This window comes from Palaemon carinicauda, chromosome 4 (genome assembly GCF_036898095.1).
Source record: "Palaemon carinicauda isolate YSFRI2023 chromosome 4, ASM3689809v2, whole genome shotgun sequence".
NCBI classification, from domain to species: domain Eukaryota; kingdom Metazoa; phylum Arthropoda; class Malacostraca; order Decapoda; family Palaemonidae; genus Palaemon; species Palaemon carinicauda.
This window is the reverse complement of record NC_090728.1, coordinates 75,705,742-75,724,527: the sequence shown is the minus strand read 5'-3', so window position 1 is coordinate 75,724,527 and position 18,786 is coordinate 75,705,742. Positions and strand designations below refer to the sequence as shown.

The 18,786-nt window shown below is 39.4% G+C and overlaps 1 protein-coding gene across 2 annotated transcripts in view; it reads left to right on the top strand.

Annotated features, from left to right (window-relative positions):
• LOC137640017 (translation machinery-associated protein 16) overlaps window positions 1-18,786 on the top strand; it is a 166,278-nt gene that overhangs the window by 75,283 nt on the left and 72,209 nt on the right. For both annotated transcript variants that reach the window (XM_068372376.1, XM_068372377.1), the window contains one exon: window positions 17,636-17,776. In XM_068372376.1, the coding sequence (XP_068228477.1) occupies window positions 17,636-17,776 (141 nt within the window). The remainder of the gene's footprint in view (window positions 1-17,635; window positions 17,777-18,786) is intronic.

The window sequence follows — 18,786 nt, the reverse complement described above, 5'->3', positions numbered from 1 at the left end:
AGAAGGCAATATAGAGTTCTTAGAAGAATACAAGTCTAGTCAACTAGAAGACAATATGAGTCATCTTGGAAATAGTGGGTTGCTTTTGTCTGTCCTTCTTTGTCCACCTTCATAATCCAGGTCCGGCAGCCAACACGATAACTACGTGCAAGTCAGCCTTGACTAGACCTCTTCTATATGCCTTTCAAGTGGATCTGGCGAATAAAATCTTTAACCTCTTCCGCACGACCTGTCACCAGAGCGTCAATATAAGCATTCCGATTTTTTTCCGTCACGCTTAAACGCACCAGAAATCAGCCAATTATCAAATATAATTATTTATCAACTAGTATAAGTGTGTGTATGTGTGTGTGTACGTGTATGTGTGTGCGCGCGGGCGCATGCGTGTGCGTGTGTCCGTCCGTATGCATGTATAAGTACACATACATGTTCATGTATATACTAATGCGCAACTGTGTTTTCATATATATGTTTGGTATGTAAATGCTTGTGTAAATCTACTGTATAAATGTATATATATATATATATATATATATATATATATATATATATATATATATATATATACATACATATATATATACATACATATATATATATATATATATATATATATATATATATATATATATATATATATATATATATATATACATATATATACATATATACATATATATATATATATATATATATATATATATATATATATATATATATATATGTGTGTGTGTGTGTGTGTATATATGTATGTTTGTATATGCGTATGCATTTTCTGTGCGAAAAAGTTGATTACCCAAAGTATTTTCCAAGTGACCGCAGAGGTATACTTCTACACTCGTTTTTGTTGACGGAGTATCGCCTAGAGCCCTAATCTCCGAGAAAAAAAAAGATATATGTGCACATATAATGTATGTGTATGTATATACATACATATATGCATACATACATACATACAGGTACGTACATACATACATACAAACATACTTACATGCATGCATACAATCATACATATATATACAGTATATAAAATATATATAGCAATGATAACCATTATAAAATAACAACCCTTTTCCTTCACCGAAACAAAGCTTTTTTGAGGAATATAGAAAAAAAAAAAAATATATATATATATATATATATATATATATATAAATATAAGTGTATGTATGTATGTATGTATGTATGTATGTATGTATGTATGTATGTAAATCAATGATAACCATTGGAACAACAATATTCATAACATTATTTACCTTCAATTCAGCTGACTGGATTCCTTGGAGACCCTATTGAAGAAATATATATATATATATAAGTATGTGTGTATGCTTGCGTGTGTGTGTGTGTGTATGTATATATATATATATATATATATATATATATATATATATATACATGCGTGTGTAAGTATATATATATATATATATATATATATATATATATATATATATATATATATATATATATATATATATATATAATAAAAAATCAATAACCATAATAACGAAAATATTCATAATGTTATTTACCTTCAAATTAGGTGACTGGATTTCATGGAGGCATTTGTAGCATTATGTTGAGCAATCATTATATATTTATATATACATATATATATATATATTCAAGTGGCACTATCACTTATTATTATTTACGAACACAAATTTTCATTGTTCACACAAATACAGATATTTACAAAAAAAGCAATTACCTTACTATTACTAAGTACAATTAGAATTTTCTGATACATTTTCTTTTTTTTTTTTTTTTTTACTTTTTTCACTTCATTTTTTTCACTTATTCATTATTTACAAACATGCAACACACCACATTTATTGTGATGTGGATGGACCACCACCAACATCTTTGTGCCATTCCTTGAAATGCTCAATGCTACAAATGCCTGGTTTCTCGGGGCATCCATCGCAGCAATACTTGGTTTTTTTCTCGACCTTGCATACTCTGCACCGCTTCCGGGGTTTTTGATTGCCTCCTGGTGTAGGAGCAAGCTGGATAAAAGCATGAATTACTTCCTCTACCTTCCTTTTGCGGCCTGCTCTAGGGTTCGCAGCAATAAACTTCTCTCTTACTTCAATTCCTTTTGGACTGTGAGTCTCAACTATTTCTTCAACAGCTTTCAGGATGAATCTCTTGATGGTGGTTTTTTTGTTCACTTTATTCTTGTAAAGTAGGAAGCTGTTTAGCATGAGAAGCATAATGAAATGCAATCCTAATTTCTTGAACCATGCCAGAGACTTGCGGCTTGGATCTATGGGTTCCAAAAGCTGGTCTGCTTTATCAACACCTCCCATAAAATCATTATATTTTTCTATCATGTGAGGCTTTTTGAAACTTATTTTCCTTCCACCAGGCAACACTTGCTGTTTTTCGACAAATAATGTTGATTCATAACAAGTGGAAATAACATACACTTCCCTCTTATCATTCCATTTGACAATCAAAGTATTGTCTTTCCTGACAAATGATGCTTGATGGTTTATCAACTTTTCTCCTCTCAGTTCATTTGGCACTCCTCTGTTAGGACGAATGGTGCCAGTCATCAATGTCTCTTGCGTGAGCAAAAAGTGTGCCAAACGAATACTCGAATACCAGCTGTCTACAAAAATGTGACGTCCTTGCCCAAGGACAGAGTTTGCCAAATGCACAACTATTTTCTCACTGATAGACAACTCATTAGCCCCAGGAACATTTGGCAAAACATAAGAGTCACTAGTTTCTTTTCCATAATAGATTTGAAAATTGTAGCAGTATCCACTCCACTCTTTTTCACTGTTGCACATGACAAAAACCTTTATGCCAAAGCGAGCACGTTTGGTTTTTATAAATTGGCGAAAGCCAAGTCGTCCTTTCCATAATACCAATGCTTCATCAATGGCGATATTTTTCCCTGGATCGACATTTCCCATCATGGGCACGAGAATCTTTTCACGAAATGTATCCAATCGTGTAGATGGCATCCTTTTGTTTACATTCTCTGGCAAGGTAAATCTCAAAAATTTCATTATTGATAGATATCTATCTCTGCTCATGATAGATGAACAAAAAAAATGAACACCTGGTTCGTAAGGTTGCCTTGTCCAATACTGGTTTATTTCACTATACTTACACTGTCCTGTATATATATATAAAGCCAGAAAGACATACAATTCACCCACTGTAATTTCATGCCATTTCAGTCTGTTTATTTTACCTTTGAGTTCAGGATTTTCTTAAAAAAAATGCTTCGCACGTTCATTTGAACATTCCACGATGTGCGCTACTATATCACCTGTGATGAATTTTTTCACGCACTCTATCACTGATGAGTCACTGCTTATTCCAAGGTTGGGATTCACACCACTATAGGCCTGCCTTAGGGGAGGTACTGAATTAGGCCTCTTATCGCCAAAAACATCAACACGTGACCATCCACCACCTAAAGAAAGGAATGATTCGTCGTCACTTTCATGGATATCACTCCATTGACGTATAGTCTTCACTGTCTGAATCCCCCATATCCTCCTCTGGATGATATGAATCATCACTGTCCGAAATTTCAATGTCAGACATGAAATTAACGCAAAAAAGGCAAAAACACACCAGAAAACGTTCGTATGTCCGCCACCAACAAACAACTCGCGCGCGACTGCTGGTGATGCTGCTACCACAAAGACGAATGCCCAGTTTTCTTTTATTCTGGAAAATCCCATTTTCTATAGTAGACGAATAAGAGCACTACAGGTATTACGAATAGGGAAAACTAATCTATTGTGGCCATTCCGACTTTCTTTATGTCTCTGTGGGATTTAATATAACCTTGGGACACCCGTTCGACCCATCGTAATATATACGGCAAAAATGATGGGACACCCGTTCGACCCGTCGTGCGGAAGAGGTTAATAAGATTCCGAAGGCATACGCAAGGCTTAGGCCTGCAGCACCTCCATAGCCCCTCTCATGATCTTTAGACAAGGTCCTACATTATGCCTCATCTGTGAACAATGAAGATTGTTCCATCAAGGATCTAACCCAGAAGGTTATTTTTCTGTTCGCTATAGCCTCTGGGGCTAGAGTTAGTGAAATAGTAGCCCTATCTAGAAATGAGAGCCACATTCAGTTCACCGAAGCGGGAGAACTGAATCTCTTTCCTGATCCAACCTTTCTCGCTAAGAACGAGCTACCCACTAAGAGGTGGGGTCCCTGGAGAATCTGCCCTGTGAAGGAAGATGTCTCTCTATGTCCTGTAGAGTTTCTAAAGGTCTCTTCGTAGAACTTCAGACTTCAGAGGAGGACAGCTCTTTAAAGGAGAAACCTCTGGATCAAACTTATCCCTAAAATAACTGAGGGCGAAGCTCATCTACTTTATTCGCAGAGCAGATCCTGACAGTACACCCGCAGGTCATGATCCGAGGAAAATTGCTTCATCACTGAACTTTTTTCAGTATATGGACTTTGAGCGTCTTCGCTCATATACTGGATGGAAATCATCCAGAGTATTCTACAAACACTATGCTAAGCAGGTCCATGAATTGAAGCATTATGTGGTGGCGGCAGGTAGTGTATTAAAACCTGTCGTATAATTTCTGCGATGAACAGTTAATTGATTGGGACTATCAGTTAAAGGGAAAAGGTGTCAACACTTCTGGTGTGATACCCTTTAAGTGAGTGTCACCATGGTGACACTAAGACTGTTCAAAATCTCAGGTGTGGAATTATACAGATAACACTTGTGCCATGTGTACGTAGTACACAGTGTTGATAGGATACAACATTTACAGAAATTATAAAGGAAAGATTTATTAAAATTTTTCAGTCTTAGAGTGGCACTCATCATTTCTTCCCTTTCAAACGGGGAAAATAATTTCTGTATACGTTGCACGTATAATTCCTTTATCATGTTACATTCGTTTAACTTGTTATTTCATTTAGTCATTTATTAGAAATAAATGTCTATTAGAATGTAATTGCGTCCTAATTCGCCCAGCAATTTGCATTTTTAAATATGTAACTTCCCTGGTAGTTACAGTACATATATATAGCTTAAATCTCGCGTTTCGATGCGGCACGACAGAAAATTCAAATTCGTGGCGATCGCCGCCATGACAGTAGGTGGTCATAGATGAGCGCCATCTCTCATAGGTTATCTGAACTATTCCCAACATTCTTCAGAAATTCTCTGTCGTTGATCAAGTCAACACCTCGGGAATTCGTTTCGTGGATATATTACTTTATTCTACAATTTTGTGAAGTACCTTTTGTCTGATTATTGTTGATGGCTTTCGCTGCCTTTCAACTATCTAAGATATTGTATAGGATAGTTTTTTGCTGGTCCAACTTGGACAGTTTAATTTAACTTGATTTTCAAGTATCGTTATTTAACAAGATGGCTCTTTGGTTGTTAAACTTTGTGTGTAAGGCTAGACCGGCTTTCGAGCTGCTCTTTCTTCCCACACTGTATTTAGGAGGGAGCTTGTATGTATTTTTTTTCTTTCTATGTTCGTACATTGAGGGATCAAAGAATTTTTTCCCCCTACTTTATTAGCTTACGAACAACTCTTAAAGTTATAATGGAAAGAAGAACATTTAAACATTAAAACATTGTACATCACTATTTTGTGACGTAAATTCTTAGCAGAACAAGATCTGATTACCTTGAAGGAATTCAGTCCGTCATCGTGATGACGTCACAATCCTGTGACGTAATATTCTTAGTATGACTTGCATTATGTGAATTATTTTCTTTTCTTGCAAGAGATTTTAAAAATACCTGTATTAGCTTACTAAGCATTAGTACGTTTATAATGTAGGGAAATATATTTTGTTTTTTCTTTTTCAAGTATATATTTGTCCTATTAGTATATTTCCCTTAGTAAATTTTCGATTTAGAGATTTCTCGAGCGTACAGTCATTTTACGCTCGTAGTACTCTAAGGGAGATGTCAAATAATAAACGATAGTTTTTGTTTCACAAGTATCGTTATTTGATATTTCGTTTTTGAGAATACTAATATTATTCATATATTCTATTGTATTTTCTTTCTGGCCCTTGGCGAAAGAGTATTATCTCTTGCAACGGGTAGGTCTATTATGATCTAATGTGAAATATTTTAAAGTGCTAGTGTTCAATGGCACATAAAATGACGCAATGCGTCAATCTACGATACATAATACTCTTGACAATCGTTTTTTGTTTTCACAATTACTTGTACTGTATCGTTATTTTATATTTCAATTTTGAGAATACTAATATTAATCATATATCCTATTGTATTTTCTTTCTAGCCCTTGATGAAAAGTATAATCTCTTGCAATGGGAAGGTCTATCAAGATCTATTGTGAAATAATTAAAAGTGCTTGTGTTCAATGTCAGTGCAGTGGAGGGTGCATTCGTTGGTGTCCGTCATACTCCCAGCCCGGGACCTCTTCCATGCTCCTCAACCCCTGGGAGAAGGAATGTCGAAAGGCCAAAGGATATTTCAGACCTTGATCAGCGAACGGACGTCCCCTCGAGCGATCATGTTGACGATCCCCAGATCGCTCCCCCTCGCCACAGGAAAGGCGAGGTTAGAGTGTATGGGACATCGTCGGATGATGCAAAACCGCGACGTAGTTGGCACCAACCACTACGTTTAAGACCACTCAAGAGACGTATGTCTCCTAATAAACCTTCCTGTAGTGACGGATGTTCGCCGAAGGTTTTCCTTTCGGACGAAGACGACTTGTCAGCACCGAGACAATCACGTAAGACACATAGTTCGTCGGAGGAAGAAGGTGCTCAGTTTACGTCAGTACACGCTCCTTCCATTCCCCCAGATTAGGAAATGTCACAGGGACTTCCCCTGGTGACCATTCTAATACTGTTGACGATCCCTCACAACGATCGATACACTGTTCAGATCGCGCACAAGGCACGCTGGAAGTATCAAGAGTTGTCAATACCTCTCAGGGATCAGTACATCGTTCAGTTAGCGCACACGGCGCTCATCGTGTATCTGATTTGTCTGAATTAAAGAGGTCGATTTCGTCTCTTGACGCTTACGATTCTCGAGCAGAAAAATCACGTCTAAAAGAATCTAAGGACAGCAATAGACCAAGAAAACGGTCTTCCGATATTATCGGGCAGCGTAGTTCTCCGATACTCACCAACGCTCCCTCGCAGCGATCAGCTCGCGTTGTGGCAAGCGACAAGGCGGATGCATGTGGCAGTCTGGTCTCTCCCTCACGGCATTCTGGACTCAGACATCAGTCTGGACGTATCCTGGACGCATACAGTCAAAATTTGTCCACACAACAAGATAGACAAGCAGTTGTCTCGCCTTCGCGATCTGCGGAACTAGCGACTATCGGTCATGCGAGACGTATACGACATGCTGATAGCTCACGGCAATCTGGACGCATGCAGCAGTCTGGAAACTCACGGCAAACTGGACGCATGCGGCAGTGTGGACATATGCTGGACGCATGCAGTCAGGTTTTGTCCCCACGTCACTATAGACAAACAGTTGTCTCTTCTGCGCGACTGACTTAACGCGATACTAACGCTTCCTCGCGGCTCGCGACAGACTCACGGCACTCGGGACGCATGCAGTAGACTGATACCTCTTATGGAAACATACAGCAGTCTCAATCTTTACGATTGATGGACTCATATAGTCGGGACTTGTACTCGCAACAAGATAGACAAATTTTTGTGTCTCCTTCGCGCGATTTTCTGAAAACGCAACTAACGCTCCCTCTCATCACGCTATTGACATACGACATGCTGAAGGCATGCTGAACGCACGCGAACAAGATTTTCCCTCGCATGGGTTTACCGATGTTGATGCTTCCTTACAGCATGATGATCTTATGCTGGAAGCACTGGAACCTGTCTCTCCCTCAAGGCTTACAGTTTATAAACGAGATGCTTCTTCGCAACTGGATGATATCCTTCACGAGATTCTTTCAGGACAAGATGAATTATTTTTGGAAGACAATAACCATCAGGATGACGCAGTTTTGTCTTCTACCCATTCGAATCAGGGAATCGATGTTCCATTAGCCAAATTAGAAGACGAATCTCAGGATTCACTACAGGCAGCTGATTAAAAGAAAAAATAAATAAATAACTTCTGACAGTTTTAACATCTCTGTTTCCAGAAGACTTTACTCAACTTATACCTCAGAGCCTGCCCTCTCAGTTTTGAAGGGCAGACCCCAAAAAACATTCTCCTTCAAGAAGATGGTCTTGGCTAGATCGGTTAAGAGAGTGTTCTTTATGGACTGGACTCTCGTAACTCTCGCAGAAGCCACAGACCCTAAGAACGAGGCTCAGATGCATCTGATTGCCTGTCTGGATAAGGCCGGGAGGATGGCTCCATCGAACTTTCCGCCCTTTTCACGGCAGGAATTCTTAAAAAGAGGACTGTGTTTTGTTCCTTCTTATCTTCAGGTTTGTCCCTTGTTCAGAGATCTGAACTTTTTCTTGCTCTGTTGAGTAATGGAAAGATTTGTTGACAGCTCTGGCATAACAGGCTACGCAAGCTCGTATCTCTAGGACTGCTAAGAAAGTCCTACCAGCTAGCTTTTTAGCATGGATACAAAAGGAGGCTCTTCCCACTTGTCAGCCCTTTCGTAGGAGAGCCCCTTCAAGGTCAAGCTCGCAGATTCCCAAGACAACAAACCGAATCAAAAGTGAGACCTGCTATGCCTCCCATGTCGTCGATACCCTTAGAGTTGACAACAGTCCACTCAGGGAACAAGGCAGCAGCTCTTCAAGAGCAAGTGAACTTTATGCTGTCGAAATCAGTTATAGAAGTGGTATAGGATACCTCCTGGGAGGAGTTTTTACAACATACTTTTCCTAGTTCCGAAAAGCTCGGGGGGGGGGGGGGGGGAGATGGAAACCTGATCTGGATGTCAGTCCATTGTACAAGTTTGTCAGCTAAGTTAAATTTGCCATGGAAACTTCAACGTCAGTCAAGTTCTTCAGCTAAGTTAAATTTGCGATGGAAACTTCAGCGTCAGTCCTTACAGGCAACAGACAGGGATACTGGATAGTGTCTTTGGATCTGAAGGACGCGTAGTTCCATATCTCGATACACCCGGACCACAGAAAATTTCTAAGGCTCATGTTCCTCGAGACCATTATCAGTTCAAAACACTCTGTTTTGGACTGAGCACGACTCCCTACGTTTTTTACCCGGGTGATGTCCAACGTGGCTCCCTGGCTTCACATAAAGGGAGTAAGGATTTTTTTTGTACCTGGACAACTGACCACTCAGAGCAGAATCACAAGTAAAGTGTCTGGAGGCTCTTCAAATGATAATGCCCTTAACGCAACAGTTAGGTCTGATGATAACCTGGCCAAATCTTAACTAACACCCTCACAGAATTTCATTTTTCTGGGGATGATAATCGGTTCAGATTACGCTCAAGGCACTCCGGAAATGTCGTAAGGACTTTCCCCTGGTGGTCACCTGGCTACGGTTGACGATCCCTCGCAGAAATCAGCACACTGTTCAGTTCGCGCATACGGCGCGCTTCAAGTGTCTGGTCTGTCTGAACTAGAGAGGTCGATTTCGTCCCTGTTTGACGCATACGATTCTCGACAGGGGTCTGTGGATAGAGTCTCAGAGTAAATGACACATAAATATCAAAGAGCTAGTGGCCATTCACCAAGCCCTGATTACTCACTTCATAGAAGGGGTGAAAAACGTCAGGACGGATCTGCTCAGCAGAAGAAGGCAAGTTCTTACTGCAGAGTGGACCCTACATCACGAGGTGTGCACCAGCCTTTGGATGTTGTGAGGTCAACACTCGATAGACCTCTTCGCCTCACAAATGACATACAGGTTGCCGGTATTTTGCTCTCCAGTACCAACCTAGGAAGCAGTCACAGTGAACTCTTTTCTTCTGAACTGGAAAGGTCTAAACGTGTACGCTTTTCCTCCATTCAAGATCCTGGACAAAGTCTTGAAAAGATTCAGGGGTTCGCCCAACGTTCGCATAACCATGATAGCTCCTTTTTGGCCCATGAGACATTGGGTTGCGGAGATGATGGAGTGGCTTATAGATACCGCCAGATCATTACCACTATTAGGGTTTACTAATCCAAGTGAGACATATTTAGAAGTATGGTGCAGGAATACCTCTATAGCCAATATAGCAGAGTTTTCTGTTGTATCTGCGTACAAAAGAGAAGCTAGCTGTGCCTACCATCAAGGGTTACCGCAGCATGCTAGCCTCCGTCTTTCGTAACCGACACATTGGTGTGTCAGGTAACAAGTATCTTTCAGATCTCATTACATCTTTTGAGACGACTAAGAGGAAGGACAATCCAACCTCCTCGTAGAACCTGGATGTAGTCCTGGCCTTTTTAACCTCAAGTGGGTTTGTACCCTTGGACAAGGCATCTTGGAAGTATCTTACCAAGAAGACTTTTCCTAATTACATTGGCTACAGTCAAAAGAATAGGAGAGTTAAAAGCCATCAGCAAGAAGGTGGGCTTTAATGGAGACAATGTAATGTGCTCCCTTCAGCTAGGCCAAGAGCTTTTACTATCCAGAGCTATCTCACTTAAATTGGACGGGAAAAGGAGAAAGGCCTTTGTCTAGTGAGAGCTCTAAAATTTTTTATCTGCACGCATCCAAACACCTGAGAGAACAAACAGACAGCCTCTGATGCTCAGTTTAAAAGCCCTCTTTGCCTTTATCAAAGAATACCCTGGTCTTTTTTCATTAAGGATTTGATAAGGGAGACTCTCTAGGATTGTGATTAAGAAGTTTTCCCTATTCTTAAGGTAAAACCACACGAGGTTAGAGCTGTAGCAATTTTCTATGGCTTACAAACACAATAGGTCAATGAAGTCAATTTTGGAGCCTACTTTCTGGCGAAGTAAATCAATCTTCACAGAGTGCTATCACAAAGATCTCCAGACCCTGGGTCCGTATGTTACCTCTGGCTTCGTAGTTGGAAAAGGGTCTACTGCCTCTTCCCGATAACCTAATATATACCCCTGTCTTTTTTTTCTTGTACTTGTGTTCACAGGTTGTCTGTGAAGGTTGTTGCAGCCTTCCGTCAGTCTGGGATGCAAGTCAAGTTAGTTATAATGTGTTCACAGGTTGTCTGTGAAGGTTGTTGCAGCCTTCTGTCAATCTGGGATGCAAGTCAAATTAGTTTTAATGTGTTCACAGGTTGTCTGTGAAGGTTGTCGCAGCCTTTCGCCAGTCTGGGAGGCAACTCAAGCTAGTTTAAAAAAAAAAATCCAAAATAAATTAAATAAAGATGATTTTAAATCATACTTTTGCTAAATACGCCACCTAAAACCGAATTCATTGCTTAGTTTACGTTCCAGTATCCTTGGCTATGCCAGGTTTGCAAGGGTGGTGGTCTAGCCACGCTAAGGTCGAGGACCTTGTGGCAGCCCCAAGAGACTTACAGCCCCCTGAGTCGATCGCCGAGTCTCTTAAGGAATGCAGGCGAAATGAGGCAGTATCATTGTGAAGCCAGCTTCTTTATCAGGTTAGAACCAGATTGTTAGTACTACTAATTGTAGCTATTAATTATTATACGAATTCCCAATAGGATGAGGTTTTCGACCCACCTCCAATGGTGTCAATCAGCTACATATATGTAACTACCAAGGAAGTTACATATTTAAAAATGGTATTTTTATTATAAAATAAATTTTTAAATATACTCACCTGGTAGATACATATATAAAAGGGCCCTCCCTCCTCCCCTCTGAAAACAGAGACATGGAATTTCTGAAGAATGTTGGGAATAGTTCTGATAATCTATGAGAGATGGCGCTCATGTATGACCACCTACTGGCATGGCGGCGATCGCCACGAATTTGAATTTTCTGTCGTGCCGCATCGAAACACGAGATTTAAGCTATATATAAGTAACTACCAGGTAAGTATATTTAAAGATTTATTTTATAATAAATATACCATATTTAAGATGCCAGAGTTCTTTGACTTACTCATGTAAGTAAACCTCATATCATTGTATGCTTACAAGCAATGGATATAGTGGACACTGATATTGTTCCGACAAATATACAAACCGTGAAACCGTTTGTATACCCAGTGAATACTTATGTTTGTTCATACAATATATGCTAACCTTGAGGCCCCTTTTCTACTGTCCCTGTAGGGGGCAGGAAGCACTATCATTGTCTATGATTAGTGATGATGACGGTAACGTCATTTGTCTCAGAAATTCTCTTGTAATATCACTTGCAGAAATATTATACAGTAGGAAGCTGCCGAAGGGAACTTCCATCTGGACAACATGGCTTGAGCCCAAAAAAACACTTTTTAATAGTTCGAATGGCAGTGTTGATTTTGATGGTTTTTAATAGGAAGTTTATGGAATTAATTTAAAAAAAAAAAATTTTAAACTTAGTTTTGCATCATTGTTTTCCAGTATATCATAGTGTAGGTACCGATAACCTGGAAAATTTGAAGTTTCTGACAACCACCACTATTGCCATCTCTTGGCAAATAATATAAACATTCCTAGTCTGAAACAAGTGATCATATCAGCTGATCTGATCAAAGCATCCAAAATACTTAGCTTGATAAAATACACCCAAAATTTAAAACAGAAGCACTTGAAGGTTTTATTAAAACAATTACTGTAACTATTTAAAAATTAGTAATAAATGTGAATATTACATGCATTATTACTGGATACAGTTAAGTGAAGCACCAGGGAGAGAGAAGGATGAAACAATATAACAAAGAGACGAGACAGGGGGAGGCGGTAGCGTGCGTGCGTGCGTTCAGATTGCCCGGGCTTTGCGGTAGCACATTCTCTTCGGCAAATCTACGCTAAATCAATTAAATTAGCGAAATCAATGAATTTGGGAAATGTTAGAAAAAGGAATGAAAAATAGGAATGGGAATACGTGGAATGAGGGATAAGAAAGGGGTTTAGAATGATTAATAAGATGAAAATGATGAATGAATGCTAGAAAAAAGAAGATAAATAAAATCGCAAAAAATAAAGAGAATCAAAAGAGTTGGAACGATACATTGTAGATGTGTGTGGGAGAACAAAGTAAATGTACGAAAGGGATTTCCTGAAAGGATTAATGATATAATAAAGGGATTTTGACGAAGGAAAAATCTATTTCTGGGGAGATACCTGTGACGCCCGGTGAAAAGGGTCCTTCTTATCTCTCTTCTGATATAAATACTTCCAAATATACCAGAGAAAGTTAAAGCATGGAATGCAGAGGTTACTACCCTCGCGTGAGCACCCTAAGGGCGTCGTGTATAAAGATAGGGCGTGTGAAACTACTATTCACAGGTCGTCTTCCATTTAGATAAATCCTTCATCAAAAGGGGGAGCCGCCAAAGCAGCACTAACCAAACTCATCTGATCCACTCAGCGACAGCCGCCTCGAGCGCCATCTACACATCCTTCTGTATGAGATGGCTTGGAAAGGAAAGGGATGGGGAAAAACCAGGGAAGGGTTTCACCGGCCATCACAGGTATCTCCCCAGAAATAGATTTTTCCTTCGTCAAAATCCCTTTTCTGGGTCGACCTGTGACGTCCGGTGAAAATGTACCAGAGAATGCCTTCCAAGCCCACAAAACAAAAGGTAAAGTAAAAACGTTGAGCAAAATGGAGGTAATATATTAAGGAACGTAAAGTTACATACGAACAAAACCTTAAGTAATAAAATAAACAATGCCATGAAGGAACAAGTAAAGCATACTGTACAACAGCTCAAATAACGTAATACAGTGGAACCTCTACATCCGAATTTTCCAACATCCGAAGTAAAATTCGTGCAAATTTTTGACTCTACACCCGAATTTTATTTCGACACACGAAGTAAGCAAATTTCGTCGCACCGGTTGTATCCGAATTTTTCGACACGCGAAGTACAATTCGAACACGTTCCTACTCTACACCCGATTTTTTTTTTCGACACCCGAAGTAAACAATACTCGTACGCGTAGTCGGTACTCATAGCGCCTGATGTGTTTTTTATTTCCGCCGATAGAAGGCAGCACTTCGACCTCGGAGGGACCCTCAATTAGCGTGGCTTGGGTCAGTCCTCTGTTCTCGACGGCTTCTTGCGGTTGTGCTCTGTGCGTTCTGCTATTATTGTACTGTTTTAATCGTGATTTTTTACGTGCATCCTTTTACGGTAATTTACGTGTAGTATGGGTCCTAAAAGGCTTAGTTTTGCAAGTGGTAGTGGTAGTGGTGAGAAAAGGAAGAACGAAATGCTTTCTTTAGACGTAAAGCAGGAAATTATTGAAAAACATGAGCATGGCGCCACGTCTGCGTGAGTGAACTTGCTAAACAATATGGCCGTAATATGTCAACGATCTCGACAATCCTTAAACAGAAGGAAGCTATTAAAGCAGTGAAACCCTCTAAGGGGATCACCATTATTTCAAAACGCCGTAGCCCTATCATAGAAGAGATGGAACGACTTCTGCTAATCTGGATCAAGGACAGAGAGATTGTTGGTGACACCATCACCGAAACCGTCATCTGCGAGAAGGCGCACGCCATCTTCACGGACTTGAAGGAGGAGAGCTCTGGGGGTGATGCTGGGGAGAGTTCAACCGAACGTTCCTCAGACGATTTCAAGGCATCTCGTGGCTGGTTTGGTAAATTTAAGAAACGGTCCAGGATTCATTCAGTTGTTCGCCACGGAGAGGCTGTTAGTGCGGACACAAAGGCTGCAGCTGACTTTGTCAAGAACTTTGAAAGGATCGTGGTGGAAGAAGGCTACATAGAGCAGCAAGTGTTTAATTGTGATGAAACCGGGCTGTTTTGGAAGAAGATGCCCAGTCGAACCTACATCACCGCCGAAGAGAAGAAATTGCCTGGTCATAAGCCAATGAAGGATCGGTTGACTCTTGCCCTATGTGCCAATGCTAGCGGGGACTTTAAAGTCAAGCTCTTACTGGTTTACCATTCCAAGAACCCTAGGGCCTTTAAGGCACACAACATCGATAAGGACCAGCTTCATGTTTTCTGGCGATCCAACTCGAAGGCCTGGGTCACTAGGCAGTTCTTTGTGCAATGGGTTAACCAAGTTTTCGGCCCCTTCTGTGAAGAAGTATCTTCATGAACAGAAATTGCCTTTAAAGTGCCTGCTATTCCTTGACAATGCACCCGCTCACCCCTCCGGACTTGAAGATGATATCTTTGATGAATTTAAGTTCATAAAGGTGCTGTATCTTCCACCGAATACCACCTCTATCCTCCAGCCCATGGACCAGCAAGTCATCTCTAATTTTAAGAAGCTGTACACCAAGCACTTATTTAAGCAGTGCTCTAATGTCACGCAAAGCACCAACTTAACTTTGCGTGAATTTTGGAGGAGCCACTTCAACATCGTGCACTGCTTGAAGATCATAGATCAGGCTTGGGTGGGATTAACTCGACCGACCCTCAATTCTGCCTGGAAGAAGCTGTGGCCTGATGCAGTTTCTCCCCGAGATTTCGAAGGTTTTGACCCCAAACCTGATCCCGTGGTGGGTGCAGCGGAAGACGTAGAGGAAATCGTCTCCCTTGGCAAGTCCATGGGTCTGGAGGTCGACGCAGATGACGTTACGGAACTTGTCGCCGAACATCACGACGAACTTACCACAGAGGAGCTCAAGGAACTCCATGCTATGTCTGAGCACATGAGTGATGACGAGGAAGGGATCGAGGAGGTAGAACATGTGTTAGGTTCGGCGCAAATAAAAGAGGTGTTGGGAAAATATCAAGACGTGGTCGATTTCATCGACAAATACCACCCAAAAAAATTGCAGGTTTGTCGTGTAGTTGCGCAGTTCGATGATGTTTGCCTAACACTTTCGAAACATTCTGAAAAGCCGTACCAAGCAACTATCTATCGATAATTTCTTTAAAAAACTACGAAGCGAACTCGTGATGAAGAGGATGGAAGTGATTCAAAGAAAACGGCAAAGAGTGAAGCGAAAGAAAGTGAAACAAAGAAAACGGCAAAGAGTGAAGCGAAAGAAATTCAATCAATTTTAAGTGTAGAGAGTGAAAGTGATTAAAGTTAATCATCAAAAAGAAAAAAAGAAAATGTAAAAGAAAAATATAAAATATAAAAATAGAAAAAAATAAATAAGCTAAGTTATGTTAAAGTTCACTTAGTGTAAGTTAGAATAAGTTACGGTAGTGTACGGTTATCGTAGTTAACCTCTCTACCTCCTCGCCGCCCGTCCGTCTCCTCTCTGCGTAGCAAGACCAACAACACCTGCGCTGGAGTTTCTAAGGTAAAGTGACGCTTAAAACTCGTTTCTTATTAATCATTTTTTGCTAATTCTTCTTATTTACATGTCTATTCTTCTTATTTACATGTCTATTATCTAATTTAGTGTTCATTATTCTCATGGGAAATTATGTGTAGTAGTTTATTAAGAAGTTATCATAGGTTTTTGGGCTCAACCACGGATTAATCCTATTTCAATGAATTCTTATGGGAAAATTCGTTTCGACATCCGAACATTTTCTACATCCGAAGTTGGTTGTGGAACGGATTAAATTCTTATGTAGAGGTACCACTGTATAGGAAAAATCTATTTTTGGGTGAGATAGCTATGTTGTCCGGATGGACCCGCCCATTACTTTTTATCCCTTCCCAATTTTCAGTGTGAGGCTTTTCGACATGCGATGGCTGCCCTTGAAATGGTAAACCAGAAAATGTGTTTGTAAGCAGCACACTGGGATTGTAAGTTGTAATGGCTCTCTTGCCCACGTATCCAATTCTATCCCTTATCCTTCGAGACAAGGTTAACTCTATTCGGGAAAGGATAGCCGTGGCTTGTTTTAGACACGTCACTGTTGTATACACGATATCTCTTGGGATATTCACTCCAGGGGCTAAAACCCTGTGATACTTCTTAGGTTAAATTCTCTGGTATATCACTCAGAAATATCCCAAGTAGAAAGCTGCTTTTTAGGAACTTTCATCAAGACGACATGGCTATCTCCCCCAAAAATAGATTTTTCCTCTGTCAAAATGCATTTTATATAAATTGACCTGCCATCACCTATCCCCTGGTAAGTCCTGCCTGCAGTCAAAATGTGATGTAGCTCACAGCTGCAAGATTATATATAGGTGGGTAACCCCCAGCCACCCCTTGCCTACTCACTCAAGTGGTTAGGCGTGGTTACTACCTCGCACTTTTAATTTAATGGCTACCTTCCAGCTTTGCCGAAAGATAATCCACAATAAATAACTACAGGTTTGCATTAGTTAGGGAAAAATACAAATTATCACCAAATTTGGCATTTTATTATACAGTACATATACAGTAATAAAATGTACAGTACAATTAGTATACTGATTGAAAGCAATGTAGTGCTTAGTTTGTTTTGTTAGGTAACTGCACGTAGGCAGTAGTTAGTTAGTTACAGAAGGTAGAATTCATTGCCCCCAGGACACCAATTATACATGGATTTTCGTTTGTCGCAAGTGTGTCTGTTACCTAACCCTTGCGAAGAATGAGGGCTGTCTGTATTGTATTGAGCTGGGATTTACTTATAGCACAAAGTGACATCTTTTCTTCAATTCATTACATTTGTTTTCTTTTGTTTAGCATGGATAAGCCTAAGAACCTGTATATATTAATATATTCTACTTTTATTTTGTCAGGGCTTTAAAAATGCAGAAACGGCAAAGTGAAAGTAACATGAAACTGCAGGTGTTAGGCGATAAATTGCTGTGGTTTAAAGAAAACATGGACTCCTCATTAGAAGAATACACTCCTAAGGATGTGCTCAATTTAATTCAGAGGTATGTAATGAAACCCAATTTTTTAGAGGTGTGTAATGGAAGCAAATGTTTATAAGCAATATATAGTTACCTGGATGTAAATTGAATTTTGTTCATCTTCAGAAATCTCATAAATACTCAAGAAAAAAATCCCTTTTGAGTTCGAAGAATTAATTTCCCACTGGTGGCAAATCAAATAACGTTTTGTTGGAATCAGCGGAAATTATTGTTATTTTTAGTTATTGTTTTGATTTTAATTTATTCCATTATTATTTTTAAATTGTTATTATTAGCTACAAGGACTAAGGCCCAGTACAGACTATGATTCATGATACGCGCAGTATTGAATGGATGCGTTGAAAAACGACTTTTTCCATATGAAACCATACCTCCAACGTATTGATGGAGCGGCCTGATTTCTGTTGCAGTGCTCTGTGTTGCGTCAGCATTTAAAATGGATGGACGTTCCCTCAGCTCGCCAGCGCCAATGGCTTAACTCGGTGTCTTCTCTTGAGCAGACAAGGACCAACACTTCATTTAGATACTAAATTTAATTATAATAATAGTAATACCTTGAATAATAGTTATTTCATCAATTTTAATATAATAAATTTCAATTTTATTAATAATAATACTATAGTCTCCTACTAGAGAGCATCTGCATACCTCTTTCTATGAAAGCTGAACCACAACTGTAACCGAAAACATACCACCTGGCAACAAAAAGTAATTTTTCCTAGTAATTAATTTTATCCCATATATATATATATATATATATATATATATATATGTATATGTATATATGTATGTATATGTATATGTATATATGTATATGCATATGTGTATATATATATATATATATATATATATATATATATATATATATATATATATATATATATATATATATATATATATATATATATATATACAGTGAGCCCTCGCTACTTCGCGGTTCGACTATCGCGGATTCACCACTTCGCGGATTTTTTTCATAACCCATGTGTATACATATATCGCGGATTTTCTGG